General features: G+C 52.4%; 1 protein-coding gene across 1 annotated transcript in view; it reads right to left on the minus strand.

The window, feature by feature from the left end:
• Positions 1–2,680: 2,680 nt before the first annotated feature.
• LOC122385700 (solute carrier family 12 member 4-like) overlaps positions 2,681–15,395 on the minus strand; it is an 89,292-nt gene continuing 76,577 nt past the window's right edge. The window contains 4 exon segments of the mRNA XM_043374147.1: positions 2,681–3,472; positions 4,232–4,371; positions 4,608–4,747; positions 6,999–7,118. Coding sequence (XP_043230082.1) covers positions 3,381–3,472; positions 4,232–4,371; positions 4,608–4,747; positions 6,999–7,118 — 492 coding nt within the window. The 3' untranslated portion in view covers positions 2,681–3,380.

Below are 15,395 nucleotides of genomic sequence, written 5' to 3' on the forward strand. Positions count from 1 at the left end.
CTGGGACTGTGCCCAGTAGGGGCAGTTCCGTCCGACCTGGGACTGTGCCCAGTAGGGACAGTTCCGTCCGATCTGGGACAGTGCCGAGGGGGGACAGATCTGTCCCACCTAGAACAGCACCGAATGGGGACCGGTGGCGGCTCTAACGCCCCTACCGCCGGGCGTGGGGCTGAGTAGGGACAGGGGAGGGGCCACTGGCGGCAACTGAGCAGCACCGGATGAAGATGATGCCAGGCGGCTACATTCACACATTTCACACACATTTGCACGTCATGACACACGCTCACTCACATGCGAAAAACGTGCACGACTTGTGGCTTGTTTTCGCTTTCGGATGGGCCAGTTCGATTTTATTTGCCCACCCCGAAACTATAGAGTTAACTGTTCAGTGCTAGGTGAAGTTTCTATAACAAAGAACGATAAGTAGAACTTTTGACACCAGCATGAACGAACGGGAGCCGGCAGCCGGTCAACCACTCACAGACACACCCGTTTTACACCCATACGCGCACAGCAGTCGCTCCGACTCGCGGCCTGCACGGGGTACAGAGCCACCAAGTCGCTGTCGCCGTCCGAGGGTCTTATGATGAAGGTGCCACCTCTCCGCGGGGTGTGTGTTGAGAGGGAGGGGCGCCTGTCGCCCAGACAGGTCACACACAGTGGGGAGGCCCGTGTCGGAGCCGCCGGTACCCCAGCGCCGGTGACGTGGAGGGTTGGTGGTAAGGTGCCCTATAAGGACGCCCCAGCATCTCAGGCAGCCGGGGCACCACGTGTGAAACTCTGGGCAGCCCCCGCCGCGGTAACCGAGTTGCATATGACATCGCCATCGGGGTGGTAGCGTTACAGGGTGCCTGTCGGTCCTACAGGGGCGCGGCGCACCCGTTCGGACCGTCCGCCGCCGGCCCGACAGTTATTGCAGAGTTGGGGCGGGCGACGTGGGACAGAGCACCGCTGTCCTCACCGGGAGCTACCTACAGATACCACCAGATACAGCAGATACTAGCCGAGACATCACCACCCGACATAGTAGATAGTCCGCGAGACATCGCCCCCGACACGGCAAATACTGTCGGGCGGACACCAGCACCAGACACGGCGGGACCACGGCCTACGAACTGTGCCGACACAGGGCCGCAGGTTGACCGTCTTCGCCGAACACCGCCCGGGACAGCCACCGCGGACACACCGGACACGGGGTCTACGGACGAGGACACCGGACAGCTGCCCGCTGCCGCCACCGCGCGCTACGCTACACAGCACAGAAAATAGAGTCCATCCACGCAGTCAACAAGAGCGCCAGCGCTACCGGCCCCTGAAAGCTCCTGGACGCCTAGGTGGCTAGCGGGGTGGCGGGCGGGCCGGCGGCAGGGGTGGCGGGCTTTGTACGGGCCGCGGCGTTGGACGCCGTGCCGGCCGGCCGACCGTCCCGGACCCGCCCGCTGAGCAAAGATCACAGACACACAGAGACACTCGCAGACGGGGCCGGCCGGCGGCCACCACTACCGATCGCCGCACCGTCTTAGAGGCAGCGCCGCCGGCCCCGCGAGCGGCGGGTCCTACAGAGCACCGGACACTGGGCAGCGAGGGCGCCGAGCTACAGCGTGCAACAAGACGGCAGCAGCAGACCGACCCATGGACCAGCAGACACGAAACTAGGGAGGGATGTGGATGCAGCTACTACAGAGGATGCCAGAGACAAAACATAACGCGTGAAACTTCAAAGAAATGCACTACGGCCACAGCTGGTTGCAATGCACCAGAAAACTTCCTTGTTTTGTTGAATTTAGTCAAGACTCCAATTTCGTTCACAGTGTTGCGGCTAAGATCTGCTGGATTTCTTTCATGTGATACGTTGCACCCCTTAGCTACAGATCAATCATGACGCATGAGATCATTTTCGTCCCATAGTGACTCATAGTTCTTCTACACCGTGCGATGCGTGAATGAGCATCTTCAGCGTTCACAAATATAAATAAATGAACATATTCATTAGCGAACTGCTTACAAGCAGCTGATGCGATGAAAGCTTTCTAAAACAAAGCAGCAATGACCAAATTTGTCAGAGGCGCGTCTCGCATTTATCTGTAGAGTTAAGACATTCTAGTTTACTATGTTACTCATTTTATCTGATTATGACTAAGTGATAGCTAGACATTGACCACTAAACAATATTCAATGAGCAAAGACGGTCGGCATTTTATATGCATCTTTTCGACAATCAGCGGCGAAATTCCTATCATCCATAAAGTCTCACGACCGTCATAATGACCAGGGTTGGCTATGTTTGCGAATACCAATATGGTCGAGATGAGCCATCTGAAAGGAATGACTGAGCCATGCACGAAAATATCTTCTATGCACAAAGGAACACGACATAGGGACAAAAAGTAATAGAGTATGTAAAAAAAACTACGCATTCCGCTGTCTGTGCCCTAATTAAAGGTAAACACTGAGAGATGGAAAAAGTGGCTCGTGCGCTCGCCTGTTTGAGATACCTGTCGACTGCTGTCACCCCTCCCTCCGAGCTGTCAGCGGGAGGCGAGTCGCGAGGTGACCAACAGGGACGCCCCCAGGCGAACAGACCCGATCCCCAACACAGGTGTACCAGCGGCGTGCAAAAGCACACGGTCACACGACCAAACGCAGCGTAGAGCCGCTAAAACGAGAAACAAAACAGAAAGGCATAGACCAACTACTTTATTCGAAAAGCTGCCAAAAACAAATAGGAACAATTAATATTAATTAACAATGAATCTAATAAACCATGCGAAGGAAATGCGAAACAAGAACAGCGTGAGACCCACAGGGCGGGGCGGCTGCCCTGGCCGCCTGGAAAGCTCGGCATGGTTGTCGTGCACACTCTGACAGGGCGACATAATCCACGTGACCTCGGTTTGTGACAGGGCGACATAATCCACGTGACCTCGGTTTGTGACAGGGCGACATAATCCACGTGACAGAGATGGTGTCAATTAAAGCTACGCCGCAAACAACGCCAGACAACCTATAAATAATGATCGCTAAAAGAGCTGCCCACTGGGCTGCCTCGTGTCGGTCCGGCCGCTGGCGGCCCCACCCGCTTGGCGCTGGGCGCGGCCGGCGGTCGCACGCGGCGCCACCACGCCACCGTCCGGCGCACCATAGAGTCTTCAGTCATGTAACAACGGCGCGGGCGCCGGCACTGCGCCCATTTGACACGTGAGCGGCCGTCCCGGCGGGCGGCGCGGCCCTATTGCAGCGGCCGGCAGTCCGGGCGGCCCATCACAGCACCGGCCGCCGGCAGCGGCACCCGCCCGCCGGCCGGCCCACAATAAATACTCTCAGCCGGCGGCGGTCCGTCTGGTCCCCGCGCTGAGCGCTCGTCGGACGGCGCCGCGCCACTACGAGTAGATGGTGATCACCTCGCGGCCGCCGCCGCGCACCATCAGCACCCGGTCCAGACCCTCTGTCAGCACCTCCAGAAACTCCATGTCTGCGAGCGCCGAGTCAAGGAAACCAAACGACCGGCTGCGGTCGGCGACACAGGGTGTTACACACACGACACGGGGAATAGCATATACGGCATCCGAACGTAACGTACAGGACACGAGGTGTAAGACAAACGACACAGGGTCTAAGGGGAATAAGACAAACGACACAGTAAGGGGAATATCATACACGGCACGGGGAATAGCATGCACGACGACAACATACACGTCATGGGGCACATACACACCGCACGGGACTCGGCTCATGCATCGCAAGTCACACAATGAAACGTCAAAGGAAAATTACTGTAGCAGGAGCATTAGAAAACATCAAAAGACACTCCTTCATCAAGGGGCAGGGAGAAGAGGAACATCTGGATGACAATGCATATGCATGCAGGACCGGGAGTGGGACGGCAGGGGACGAACTGGGCCGGGCAGTGAGCAGGACGAGAATAGCAAACCGGCCAAATAGGAGCTAAGGAAAGGACCACACTGACTCGGTGTGCTTGCCGCCTGGGACACAGTTCTCAAGCGTGCACATTGCATCTCACCACCTCCCATTGTAAAACATGACATATCTTCCGCTCCTAACTCGTAGCGCATTGAGATGCGAGTCGGAAGCAGAAAATATACCATGTATTGCAATGGATGGTGATGAGACGCGATTTGCACGCCTGAAAGCTGTGCTCTAGCCTTGCGCGTGTGAGTGCCCTCCCATCCTGTCCCTCCGCACAGCCTCTGCCGGCGTCCAAAGAGGATACAGTTGGAGTCGTTTTTGGCGCTCTGCAGTTTGGGCGGCCCGGGCAGGTTGACGATCACCAGCTGGGCGTCGTGTGATTTGCTGACGATTACCTCGTTCAGCTTGACGGCCGTGTGCATCCGGCGCACGTTGGCCTTATCACTGGAACACGGCAGCGACACGCAGACGATCAGTCAGCGTTCACATTACGCACACAATAAACAAAGTAAACAAACCAAGTTACCTAGCCAAAACTGTATGGAAATTTCATCGTAAGATATCCAACTCAGAGGCGCAGTATACACCGAGGTTACACCCTCAGCCGCAGTCGAGCAGCGCTGGCGACCCAGCACCGGCGACTACATGGCAGCGCAGGTGGCGCGTGCCGTCTCACTCACGGTTTGATGTCGAGCAGCTTTTTGAAGCCGTCTTTGGTGGCGGGCGCGGCGTCGCCGGCCGGCTCGACGTCGGCCGGCGCCGGCTCCTCCTTCCGCTCCTGGGAGGGTGACCGCGAGCCGGTGCCGTCGGCCAGGTCCACCTGTGGCGGAGGGCCGTCAGCGGGCGGGATACGGTGGACGGCGCGGCCGGACCAGCGAGACGGGCACAGCCCGATACCGAGACAGTAGGAACACAACCGAAAACACGGCTACTGAGAAGTGTCTATAAAGTCTAGGGAATTATTTGAATACCAGCGACGAAGCATACCACATACGTTACACTTGTTCAAAACATTTCCAGTTGAATGTACATAGTTATAACTAAAAGCTATGTTTTCATTTTTAGGGAGATCATAAAAGACAATGGGAGAAATAGATCGAGAACACAGCACGACGCGAATCGCCCAGTCAACGAAACAGGCTGTCCAGACACTACACTGAAACTCATGAATGGCAGTGTCATACACCAATGCAACCAGTGACGGATATACCAATGCAGATAAAACCAGCTCTTGCACTGACTTGATCTGGCACACGTCACTCAGTGCCACACCGATCCGTCCAAAATCACACGTCACGAGCGCAGCATCCACCGACATACGGCGCGCCTGCTCAGCGGCTGCCTGTGTGTGTGTATGTACAGTGCGGCAGCGGGCGGGTGGCGCGCAGGCAGCGAACGGTGCACTAGGTGCCGGTCGGTCGGCCGACGGCGGTGTCTAGTCAGCCAGGCGGCGACGGCAGCGGACTCTGCTGTGTGCTCCCCGGCCACCCCGGGCCCGGGGGACAGTGCCGGTGCCGCGGCAGACAGTGCGGGCCGCGTCTTACGTGAACGCCCTCGGCCGACGCCGCTCCGTGGTGATTGTAGCGTGCCGCCGAGTACGACTGAAACTGTGCCCCCGGGCGTCAGCGCCGCGCCGAGCACCGAGCCGGGCACAGCGGCAGACCAGACCCATACAGAGGCAGACCAGACCCATACAGAGACAGACGGGACCACACAGGGTGGACCAGACCCATACAGGGCAGACCAGACCCATACAGAGGCAGACGGGACCACACAGGGCGGACCAGACCCATACAGAGGCAGACGGGACCCATACGGGACAGACCAGACCCTCACAGGGCATACCAGGCCCAAACAGAGCAGACGAGACCCACACAATCGGAACAGATCGACACAGCGCGAAGTCGGAACAAGCCAGCACAGGGAAACTTTGTTGGACAGTTTGAACAATGTTAGTCTGTTGGACAATATGATCAGGCTTACATAGGACACAAGGATGGAGCGAACTAACACCATGAATCAAAAGGACGCCAGGGCCAAGGTTTAACCAAAACCGCTGAGATAACCACCGCACGGCTTTCTGGACAGACGAGGGGTACCACAGTTGAATTATGAACACGACCGTTAACATGAAGAACAGTGCCACGTCGCTGTGATACCCGGGCCCCGGCGCGGCGCGGCCAGCTCAGAAGCCGCGCAGAAGCGACCAAAGCGGCGCGTGTAGACTGTAGAGTCGTGCGGAGGGCGCGAGTGGACACTGGGTGGACAGCTCGTGGACACTGGTGATGTAGACCGCGGACAGCGGGCGGACACTGGTGATGGTCAGCCGCGGACAGTGGGTGGACAGTGGGTGGACGGCGAATGGACACTGGTGATGGTCGGCCGCGAACAGGTGGACAGCAAGTGGACGGCCGTGGACAGCCGGTGGACACTGGTGGTCGCGGACAGCGGGTGGACAGCGAGTGGACACTAGGCCGACAACGTGTGGACACTGGCGGTGGACGGCCGTGGACAGCGGGTGGACAGAGAGTGTGGACACTGGTGATGGTTGGCCGCGGACAGCGCGTCTGTGGATGTGAGAGAGCGAGAAGCCGCAGCCGCAGCCCTAGTGACAGAGACAGACAGAGAGACACAGAGAGTGCGCCGTGCCTCCAGAGATCCGCGTCCGGCGTCCGGGTGACTGCCAGTGTCGGCCGCAGCCGGAGCCGCAGCCGGAGCCGGAGCCGGCGCCTCGGCCGGGGCGGGGGCGGGGGCGGGGGCGGGGACCGGGGCGGCCGCCGCCGGCCCGCTGGGCTCCACGGTGCGGCTCCTGCCAGCGCTGAGCGCCGCCCGCAGACTCGCCTGTCGGGGACACACAGACGGCGAGGGCCGCGCCGGTCAGCGCCGGCCGCCGTCAGGTCAGACAGTGTCGGCCGTCCAACCCTAGGTCAGCGCTGGTAGCCTGTACCCGTCAGCCCTGGCCGCTGCTCGGTCAGTCAGCGCTGACCGCCGCCGGCACGGTCAGACGCTCCCGTCAGCGGCCGGCCCTACCTGTCTGCGCCTGTCGCTGAGACCCGCCGGGGCATTCTTACCGAGATGTCCGGCGTGACGGCCGCCTCCTCCGGCAGCACGCGCTCCAGGAAGTGCACCTTGGAGTTACGCGCCGGCGGCGAGTCGACCCCCTTGAAGCTCTTGTCGACAATGTCCTGGACCTGGGGGGCGGCGGCCGGTGAAGCGGACGGCACTCGCGCACACTGCGTGTCGCCGCCACTCAGTCGGCGGAGTAAGCGGAGCCAGCCACGCGACACGGAGACCAGCGTGAACGCATGTAGGGGTGACAACCAGTGACACGGACGATATTCAACGATTAGAGGGAGCGGCTCGTTGTTCATAGCATCTCGAACAAATGACTTAGGAGCCGATATAATAAAATAAAAACTTAAGAAACGTTCAAAGCACGTTTCGCCTTGTGCAAGTTAAATGGCGAGTCTGGTGTTGCCGCTGGCCGCTGGAAGCTCAGCCACCGTCGTGCCGTTACGGCACCAGGTCCGGGAGTAAGGTCTCCAGACCGACGGTACTCAAAGAAATTCACCGCTCACACGCCAAAGCAGGGCAGTCCCTGGTGAAGCTGCATCTGCTTGGCTTTACATTTTAGTCAGAGGAGGATGAACCGCTCCCTTTAATACGGACCTACAGTTGGATGTATGAATGCACGAGCGATGGCGAACTGCGGTGATGAAACACACTGACCTAACACACAGCCTGCAAATATCAAACCAATAGGTGAGCATCGTGAGGCAAAAACCTGACCGTAAGCAGCGTTCATAAATCTAGCAAAATCGATAAAACATTGACATCAGTATTCAATACAATTCAACTAATATTTGATCCAGATGTCAGCTTAAATTCTGAAAGATCAGCTACCTGTATATTGGTACCTACTTGAACAGATACCTATACAGGTATACGTGTGAAAAGTCGCATTGGACATGAGCGGCGAGCTCAAAATGTGAGTGACGATAGTCATGCATATGCGATTCTTTTTATTTACAATAGCGGCCCTGACCAAAAAAGATTTAGTTTCTTCATGCGGGTTTCAGCAATTTATTATTAAGAGTCACTCCTTGGAAATGCGACTTAGGTATTCTATTAGAGATCTAAAGTAAATATGTAAATGGTTCAACCTTTTTATCAAATATTACTGATAAACATCAGGAGACCGAGACTGAGACGTGAAAAGGTCTGACTCTGCAGAGGCGGGGTGCCATAGAGCAGGCCCCTCGGGAGTAGTGAATACGGACGCCGGTGAAAACGGCGCCTGAGGGCATATTAGTCACGTGACATTTAGAGCTTCTCTCCCTTCGTAGGCCTTCTATATGCCAAACGTCACGTGTAAATTTCACGAACCTTGATCAAATCGCCCCAGGCGCCCTGTTTTCACCGTCGTCCGTGAATACCGCCTGATTCCGACTACGGGGCATTAAAGGTAGTGTGCCACCTTCGAATGATTTCCCATTTTATTTTTCCTAGGATAAGAAGCTTCTGTTTTTACATAATATCGCAAAAAAAATCAAAAATGGGCCTAAAATAGTGCTTTTTTCGCCTAAAAGTTTATCGGTTTTTCGATATGTATAACAACTGTAGTGGGCTGACCTGCAAACAGGCCGGTCGGCAACAATCACGAATGCGGCGCACATGTGACAATAAGCAAAGGTCATTATAGAGTTACGAGTTACGACGTACGGGAATGAGTTATCAGCTGTCTAATCGTAGACAACACAATGTCGAATTTAAACTGTAAGCCTGTATTGGTATTGTTTCTTTAATTTGGCTGTCAAACATTAATTTATGGTTTGAAATATTATTTTATGTAAAATAATTGATATGAAACAGCCGTCTCTCAAGTTATGACCCCATCTCACCACATGAAAGTGGCAGAAATGACAATGATCAGCTGACGCATTTTTCTTGGCCGAAGTCAGAGCGTGCGGCCCGACGCACCACCACCGCACCACAAAGTATGAGCAGAAGCCGCGCCCAAAGCCAGGGCCCCGGTAACGTGAGATAGCCGAGTCGGGGCAGCGTGCGCTGACCCAAGCCGGGGCCGCGGCTTTGGGCGCGGTCTACCGCATCCCCGCGGGCAGCCCCGGGCTATCACATGACACCGGGAGGACGCGCGGCCCCGGCTTGGGTCAGCGCACGCTGCCCAGACTCGGCTACCTCACGTTACCTGGGCCCTGGCTTTGGGCGCGGTCTACCGCACCACCTAACAGGCGTGTTCGAAACCGCAGGAGATGATGATGAACGGGTTTATCGAAACTTATCGATTGGATGAACCTATCGGTAATATATAATATCACACGGGGCCGGTAAAATGTTTCATTCAGGACCGAGGGATTTGTTGAGTTTTCCGCACGAGACCGAAGGTCGAGGGCGGAAAATTCAACAAAGCCCGAGGTCCTGAATGAAACATTCCGGCCCAAGTGTGATATTTATTTTAGCATATGCCGTTTAATTTCCATATTTAAGCTTCTTTAACAATTGTACATGCTTGAAAGAAGTGAAAAAAAAAAAACAAGAACGAATATCAAGAACTAAAAAATGTACGTATTTCCTGACCTTAAGATAATAAACCAAGCCGACTCAAGATCACTGTGTTCCATCCTTAGGGCTGTTCGGCTGCGCAGCCAAAATGAAATATGCTGCAGCACGCATGCGCAGTGAGGACTGCGTCGCCCGTTAGTCCCGCCCACACCACTGCGTCACCGCCTGTGTGACGTCACCTACTGAAGCATGCTTCGTTTTCCTGCAGCACGAAATTCGGTGCTGCAGGAGGCGAAAGTGGCGCGGATTAAAGTTTGCCATCCAATATTTCTTATTGCAAGCGGTTTGTATGCTGTTTTTTGGGTATCATTATCACTCTTTTCGGTGGCACATTGCTATTAACCACATTTGAACGCAATTTAACCGTTATTCGAGCGAAAATCACCAGTCCACCCGCGCAACGGTTCGCCGCGTTTGAAATAGGCTGCAGCGACGCTCGGCCTGGATGCGCAACTCCGCCGCTTTGAGCGACACATGTGCGTTCTGCGCATGCGCAGGTTCTAGCCACGACGGCGCGGCCAGTCGGCGTTCTGAGCCTATGGAGGTTGGTGGTGCGGCGAAAGAGTTTTAGTTTTTTTTTGTGAGCATTTCATTGAGTTCGTCGAAGAATCGGATATTTTCTGAGGTAAGAACACCGGGGCATGCCGGTGAACATATCGGTTCCTTCGTGAAAGTGCTTGAATCGGTGATATTCAAGGGTTTGTAATGGCGTCTTGTTAAGGCTCGTGCGTCGGCTTTCACAGACATCCCATTTTCTTATTAAATTATATCAGATAAATCTGGATAGTTGAGTGATTCGGAATTTCGAAGCATTCAAAATTGAAATAGGCTCATGAAATAAAAGCTGACTTGCTTCACTTTTAAGTTATTGTAACTCAAAGTATACAGACAAAAATGGCGCATGATCACATTCTATTTCCAGTAGGGTGAGGTTCCTAATTCTTATATTTTCATATTTAATGGAGTTTGAATTTAGCTTGAGTTAGCTTAAATTTATTATTTGTTCATATATGGGGCTTTGAAAACATGTTGTTTAGCATAACTTTTGATATTTTTCCCCCATACATGCATCATTGCATGATTAAATGGAGAAAGCCAGGCATTAAAATGGCATGTGCATTATACTACACTTTTGAAACATACAAGAAGTCAATGTTGATTGGTTCCCCAGACGTGTAGGAAAATATGTTTTCCTGCACCTCTAGACGTTTTCCTGCACCGCTCAACATTGACATTTTCCTACACCTCTTGAATCTATGACGTCATGAATGATTTCACATCATGAAGTTGAAGAGCATCACTTGGCTTCTTATGAATTAATTTTATCAATCATCCACATCCCGATATGAAACTTTGACGCTGTTTTGCAACAAAGCATGTCAGGCTGTTGTGCTTGTATTGGTTGTGTGGGCGCAATATGACCTTAGTTGTTGACGCGCCCTAAAACCCCAACAAACAAACAAACAAAATTGTCTTTGTTGTATTCGTGAAAGCACAAGTATGTAGGTACCTACAGGACATCAGACAAGTACAAGACATGATTCAGCGAGAGATATTGGTGATCCCCTATAAGGGCGGTTGCCTTTCCCTGCGGCCTTGACTTGACTTTGCTTCTTTTCTTGACTTTGGTCAACTTTGCCTCTCTTAATGGTTTAAAAACCGGATCACTGTCCACTTGAAGTCAATTCTTTCCATGCAATAATTATTGCTCAGCAAAAATAAAATTTCACTAGAAATGTGATGATATTTGAGTGGATTGTTTGCGACTTACCTATGGGAATATCTTACAAGGGTTACAAATGTTACAAATATTATATTATATCTTACTTCCACAAGTGTTGTGTTGCTGTGAAATCTTCTCCTAATTCTTGTTTTTAAAACAAGTGTTTAGGTATCTATGCCATGTTTCATCCTAATTTCTTTGCTATTTTTGTTTCAGATCTTGATCAAGATGGGGAGGGATCATGATGGAAGCTCATGGTGTGGTGCCATCAATTGCAGCACTTACAAAAAACGCAATCCTGAGCTGAAGTTCCACAGGTTTCCTAAAGATGCTGAAAGGTAAAAAAGCTGTGCATCTTGATAAATCGAGATTGTGTAAAAAAATTATATTTAGGGTGCTGAGCTGATGTTCATACATGTTCTAATTATACAAATGGAATGCATTTAAAGTTCCTGGTGGCATTAAGTACAAGTAAATTGTAACTTGTGTTTAGTTTTTAACACTTACTGAATGCAGGTCATTTTCGGAGTTTTCAGTATTCCATTAGTTTGGCGCATGTTTTTTTTTTTGTGTGGTGGATTCACATGACTGTGCAATGTGTACATGACTTAAGTGTTTTTAAATTCTAATCCATGGGTTTTCTCTCTCGGCAGATGCAAAAAATGGGTGCAAAATTGCAGAAGAGAGGACCTGAGAAACAAGAGTACAGAGTATTTGTACAAGAATGTTTACTTGTGTTCCCGGCACTTTGAGACTTCACAGTACAACACGAGTGGAAAGTACCTTCTGCGCACTGCTGTGCCAACTCTTTTTGACGTGCCTAACCCTCCAGCTACTTTGGCAACAAAAAGAGTTCTGCATGAGCGCCAAGATCCACCGGCTAAAAAAGCAAAGAAAGGTGAGTTTTCAATGATGAATGCAGGTAGATATATTGTTTTAACTGTGCCTTTGTTGGTGACATGCAATAGTGTTGTTCAGTTCAAATATTGACCTAGGTCAAAGGCCAGGTCAGGTCAAAGTTGGTCACGTTGCTTATCACAAACATCTCAAACCATCTTATGTCTGTTTTAATTGTTTGAAGTCGTCTGTACGCAAATCCGAGCAAGTTTTTGTTCTCCATTGACTTGTAATGGGGAGGTCACAAATTTGACCTGATCTTAGGTCATGAATATAAAAATCTGAGATGTACATTTCGTAGATCCTGCTACCCTTATTAAATGCAGGAAATTTCACAGTGACATTCATTGAGCTCATTTTGGAAAAATGTCGGGTCAGGTCGCTGGCTCAAGTTAACCCGCGTCACGCTGGGGGGGGGGGGGGGCGTTTGGACGCCCCCTGAGGTTTTTCGCGAATATCTCACAACGGCGGCGCGGAGCGCCGCCGTTTTTGGCACACCTTATCATGCATCTTTTCCGGACATTGTGTGAAAATTTCAGACGCTTGTCATCTCAGGTCAGATCTCTGAACCGAGTTAACCCTCGCCCGTCCTCGGCATTCTGCCACCTTCGCCGGTCCAAGGGGGGGGGGGGGTTGGTACGACCCCCCCTGCCGTTTCGAAACGCGTCGTGGTAGCGCTTCGCGAAAAAACCAGCGTGTTGCTCTCGACGAGATCTCGCGATTGAGCACAACTTTTTTGACCCTAGGTCAATATTTGACCTCGTTATGGCAGGTCAAAGGTCAAATTTTCGGAAAATCGACATTTTTTCAACTTTGCGCATCGCTAGCGGCGCCGCTATTGCCGATATCGACGTGTGGTCTTCACTAACGTGTTCCTTAATGAATATGGAGCAATTTGGTGTATAGTTTATCTACATTTACCCAATAGATTCCGCGGCAGAGCGCCGGGAAGCCGGCCGGGTCACATCCGCGGCCGGGTGGCCGAAAATGCCGTCTGACAGTTGGGGTCGGAAACGTGTTCTAACCCGTCGGTGACCTCTCCACGGCCCTGAAACACTCAATAAACCAAGTGTCTGAGCTTTATTTGGCGTCAGATTCAAATTCAGGACAAAAAATTACCCCCGGTAGGTCAGACTGCATGAGGTCACCAGTGGTCACTGACCTGACCTTGACCTGACCTTGACCTTACATGGGTCGCCGGAGGTTGTGTCAGTGTCATGCCAGTCACTTTTGACCCAAACAATGCCAAAGCGTAGCCAACATCGTCGTTAAAAGCACGAAAAACTACGATTTCGTGCAAAAACGTCCTGACTTTGTTCCCTTTATGACGTCATAGCTCCGTGACCTGACATGACCGGGTCATTTTTTTTCGCCAAAAGTTGCGCAAAGGATGCCCCATTGGGTACCCAAAGTTTCAGCGCGATCCTCCAAGCGGTTTGGCATGCAGCTGAGAAAAACCTCAGGGGGGGTTGCATCAACCCCCCCGGACCGGCGAGGGTTAAGTGACACGACCTCTGAAAAACTTTCAACATGTGCCCAAGCTACAACTGTTGACCGACCACTTTGATACTTTAAGCATTGATTACCGTGACAGTACCTACAAAATGTATATCTTGGATTTTCTTTATCTGTGACCTAAGGTCAGGTCAATTTTGTGACCTCTCCATTATAAGTCAGTGGGGGAAAATTCAACTCATTCTGATGTGCGTCAAAAGCGTCCCAAACAGCCAAAACCATGCTAAAAGTAGTTTCCCTTGGTAATTCAAGCCCACAGGTGTGTCCATGACCTGTGCAATGCTCATTGGAGGTCATGTGACGTCATCACAGGTCACCAACAGTTTTTGGGCAATAACTTTTGATTTGAAGGACCCCTGCCAGATTCCGAACCTTCCAGTGCCCGCCAGGAATAGGGTCAACCCGTCATATTTCACGATATAGTACTAACACGCTTCGCTACCCCGCCCTTTGCTGCAGAGCCTGCTGGACCGTGCATGGACTGGTCATCCATGGACATTGTCTTCTCGCCTGAGGCTGACCTCGGAGCAGAGGAAACTGGAGATGGCGAACGTGTTGCGCCTTCTGCATCGATTTCGCCAAGTGATGATGGAGACTGTGACGCGGATGCAACCGGTGAGGAGTCCAAGGAAAATCACCCTGTGTCATCTGAGACGAAGGCTGCTCAATCTAAGCTGAACAGATACCGGTGTGCGATGCGGCGCTTGCGTTTAAAACGTCAGGCACTGGAAGGCCGGTTGGCGGATAGCAAACCAAAGAGCGTGAAAGATGTGCTGGACTTCACGGCTGGGATCTTAAGTCCACAGCAGCAGCGGTTTTTCAAAAATCAGCTGGAAATGACGAATGTCAAGGCGAAGGGCAGACGTTTCACTGACGCCCAGATCATGGAGAGCCTGGCTATCTACTACCAGGGAGAAAAGGCCTACAAACACTTGCAGAAAACGTTTGTGCTGCCCAGTGTTCGCTGTCTGCAAAAGCGTATTGAGATGATCCAGTTTAAGCCTGGCTTTCAAGACTGGATACTCTCGGTGATGCAGGAGAAGTTCCGTGAGGCCCCAGAGCATGAAAAGCTTGTCGTGCTGTCATTTGACGAGATGCAGGTGCGACCCAACCTGACATACTTGGCTCATGATGATGTCATAGAAGGAATAGAAGATTTTGGGGAGCTGGGGAAATCTGCGAGGAAGGCCGATCATGCATTGGTCTTCCTAGCAAGAGGTCTGACTTCGAAGTGGAAACAGCCTGTAGGATACACTCTAAGCCATGGTCCTACTCCCGCATCTGTCCTCCGTCCTCTGCTGGAGGAGTGTATAAGGAAGCTGCGGCTCGCTGGATTTACTGTGGCATGCGTGGTTAGTGATATGGGTACGCCTAACCAGGAGCTCTACTCAAAGCTGGGCGTTTCTGCAGCAGCTCCCACATTCGAATTGGACGGAGTAGAGGTAGTCTGCATACACGACGTGCCGCACCTCATCAAGTGTCTGAGGAACACCCTCATGAAGCATGACATCCTCGTAGATGACAAGAGGGCCTCTTGGTCTCACGTGACCGAGTTCTTCGAAAAGGACTCTCAAAGGACGCTGAGCAGCGCTCCGAAGCTCACCCGGAAACACGTCGCTCCCAACAACTTTCAGAAAATGAAAGTTCGGTACGCCGCCCAAGTGCTCAGCCGCTCCGTAGCTGTTGGCATCTCGCTGTACAGCGCATGCGGTAAGTGGCGGTTCCTGACTGTAAACTTTAGTAGGCCAAA

This window comes from Amphibalanus amphitrite, unplaced genomic scaffold, assembly GCF_019059575.1.
Source record: "Amphibalanus amphitrite isolate SeventyFive unplaced genomic scaffold, NRLGWU_Aamphi_draft 000228F_arrow, whole genome shotgun sequence".
In the NCBI taxonomy this organism is placed as follows: Eukaryota; Metazoa; Arthropoda; class Thecostraca; order Balanomorpha; family Balanidae; genus Amphibalanus; species Amphibalanus amphitrite.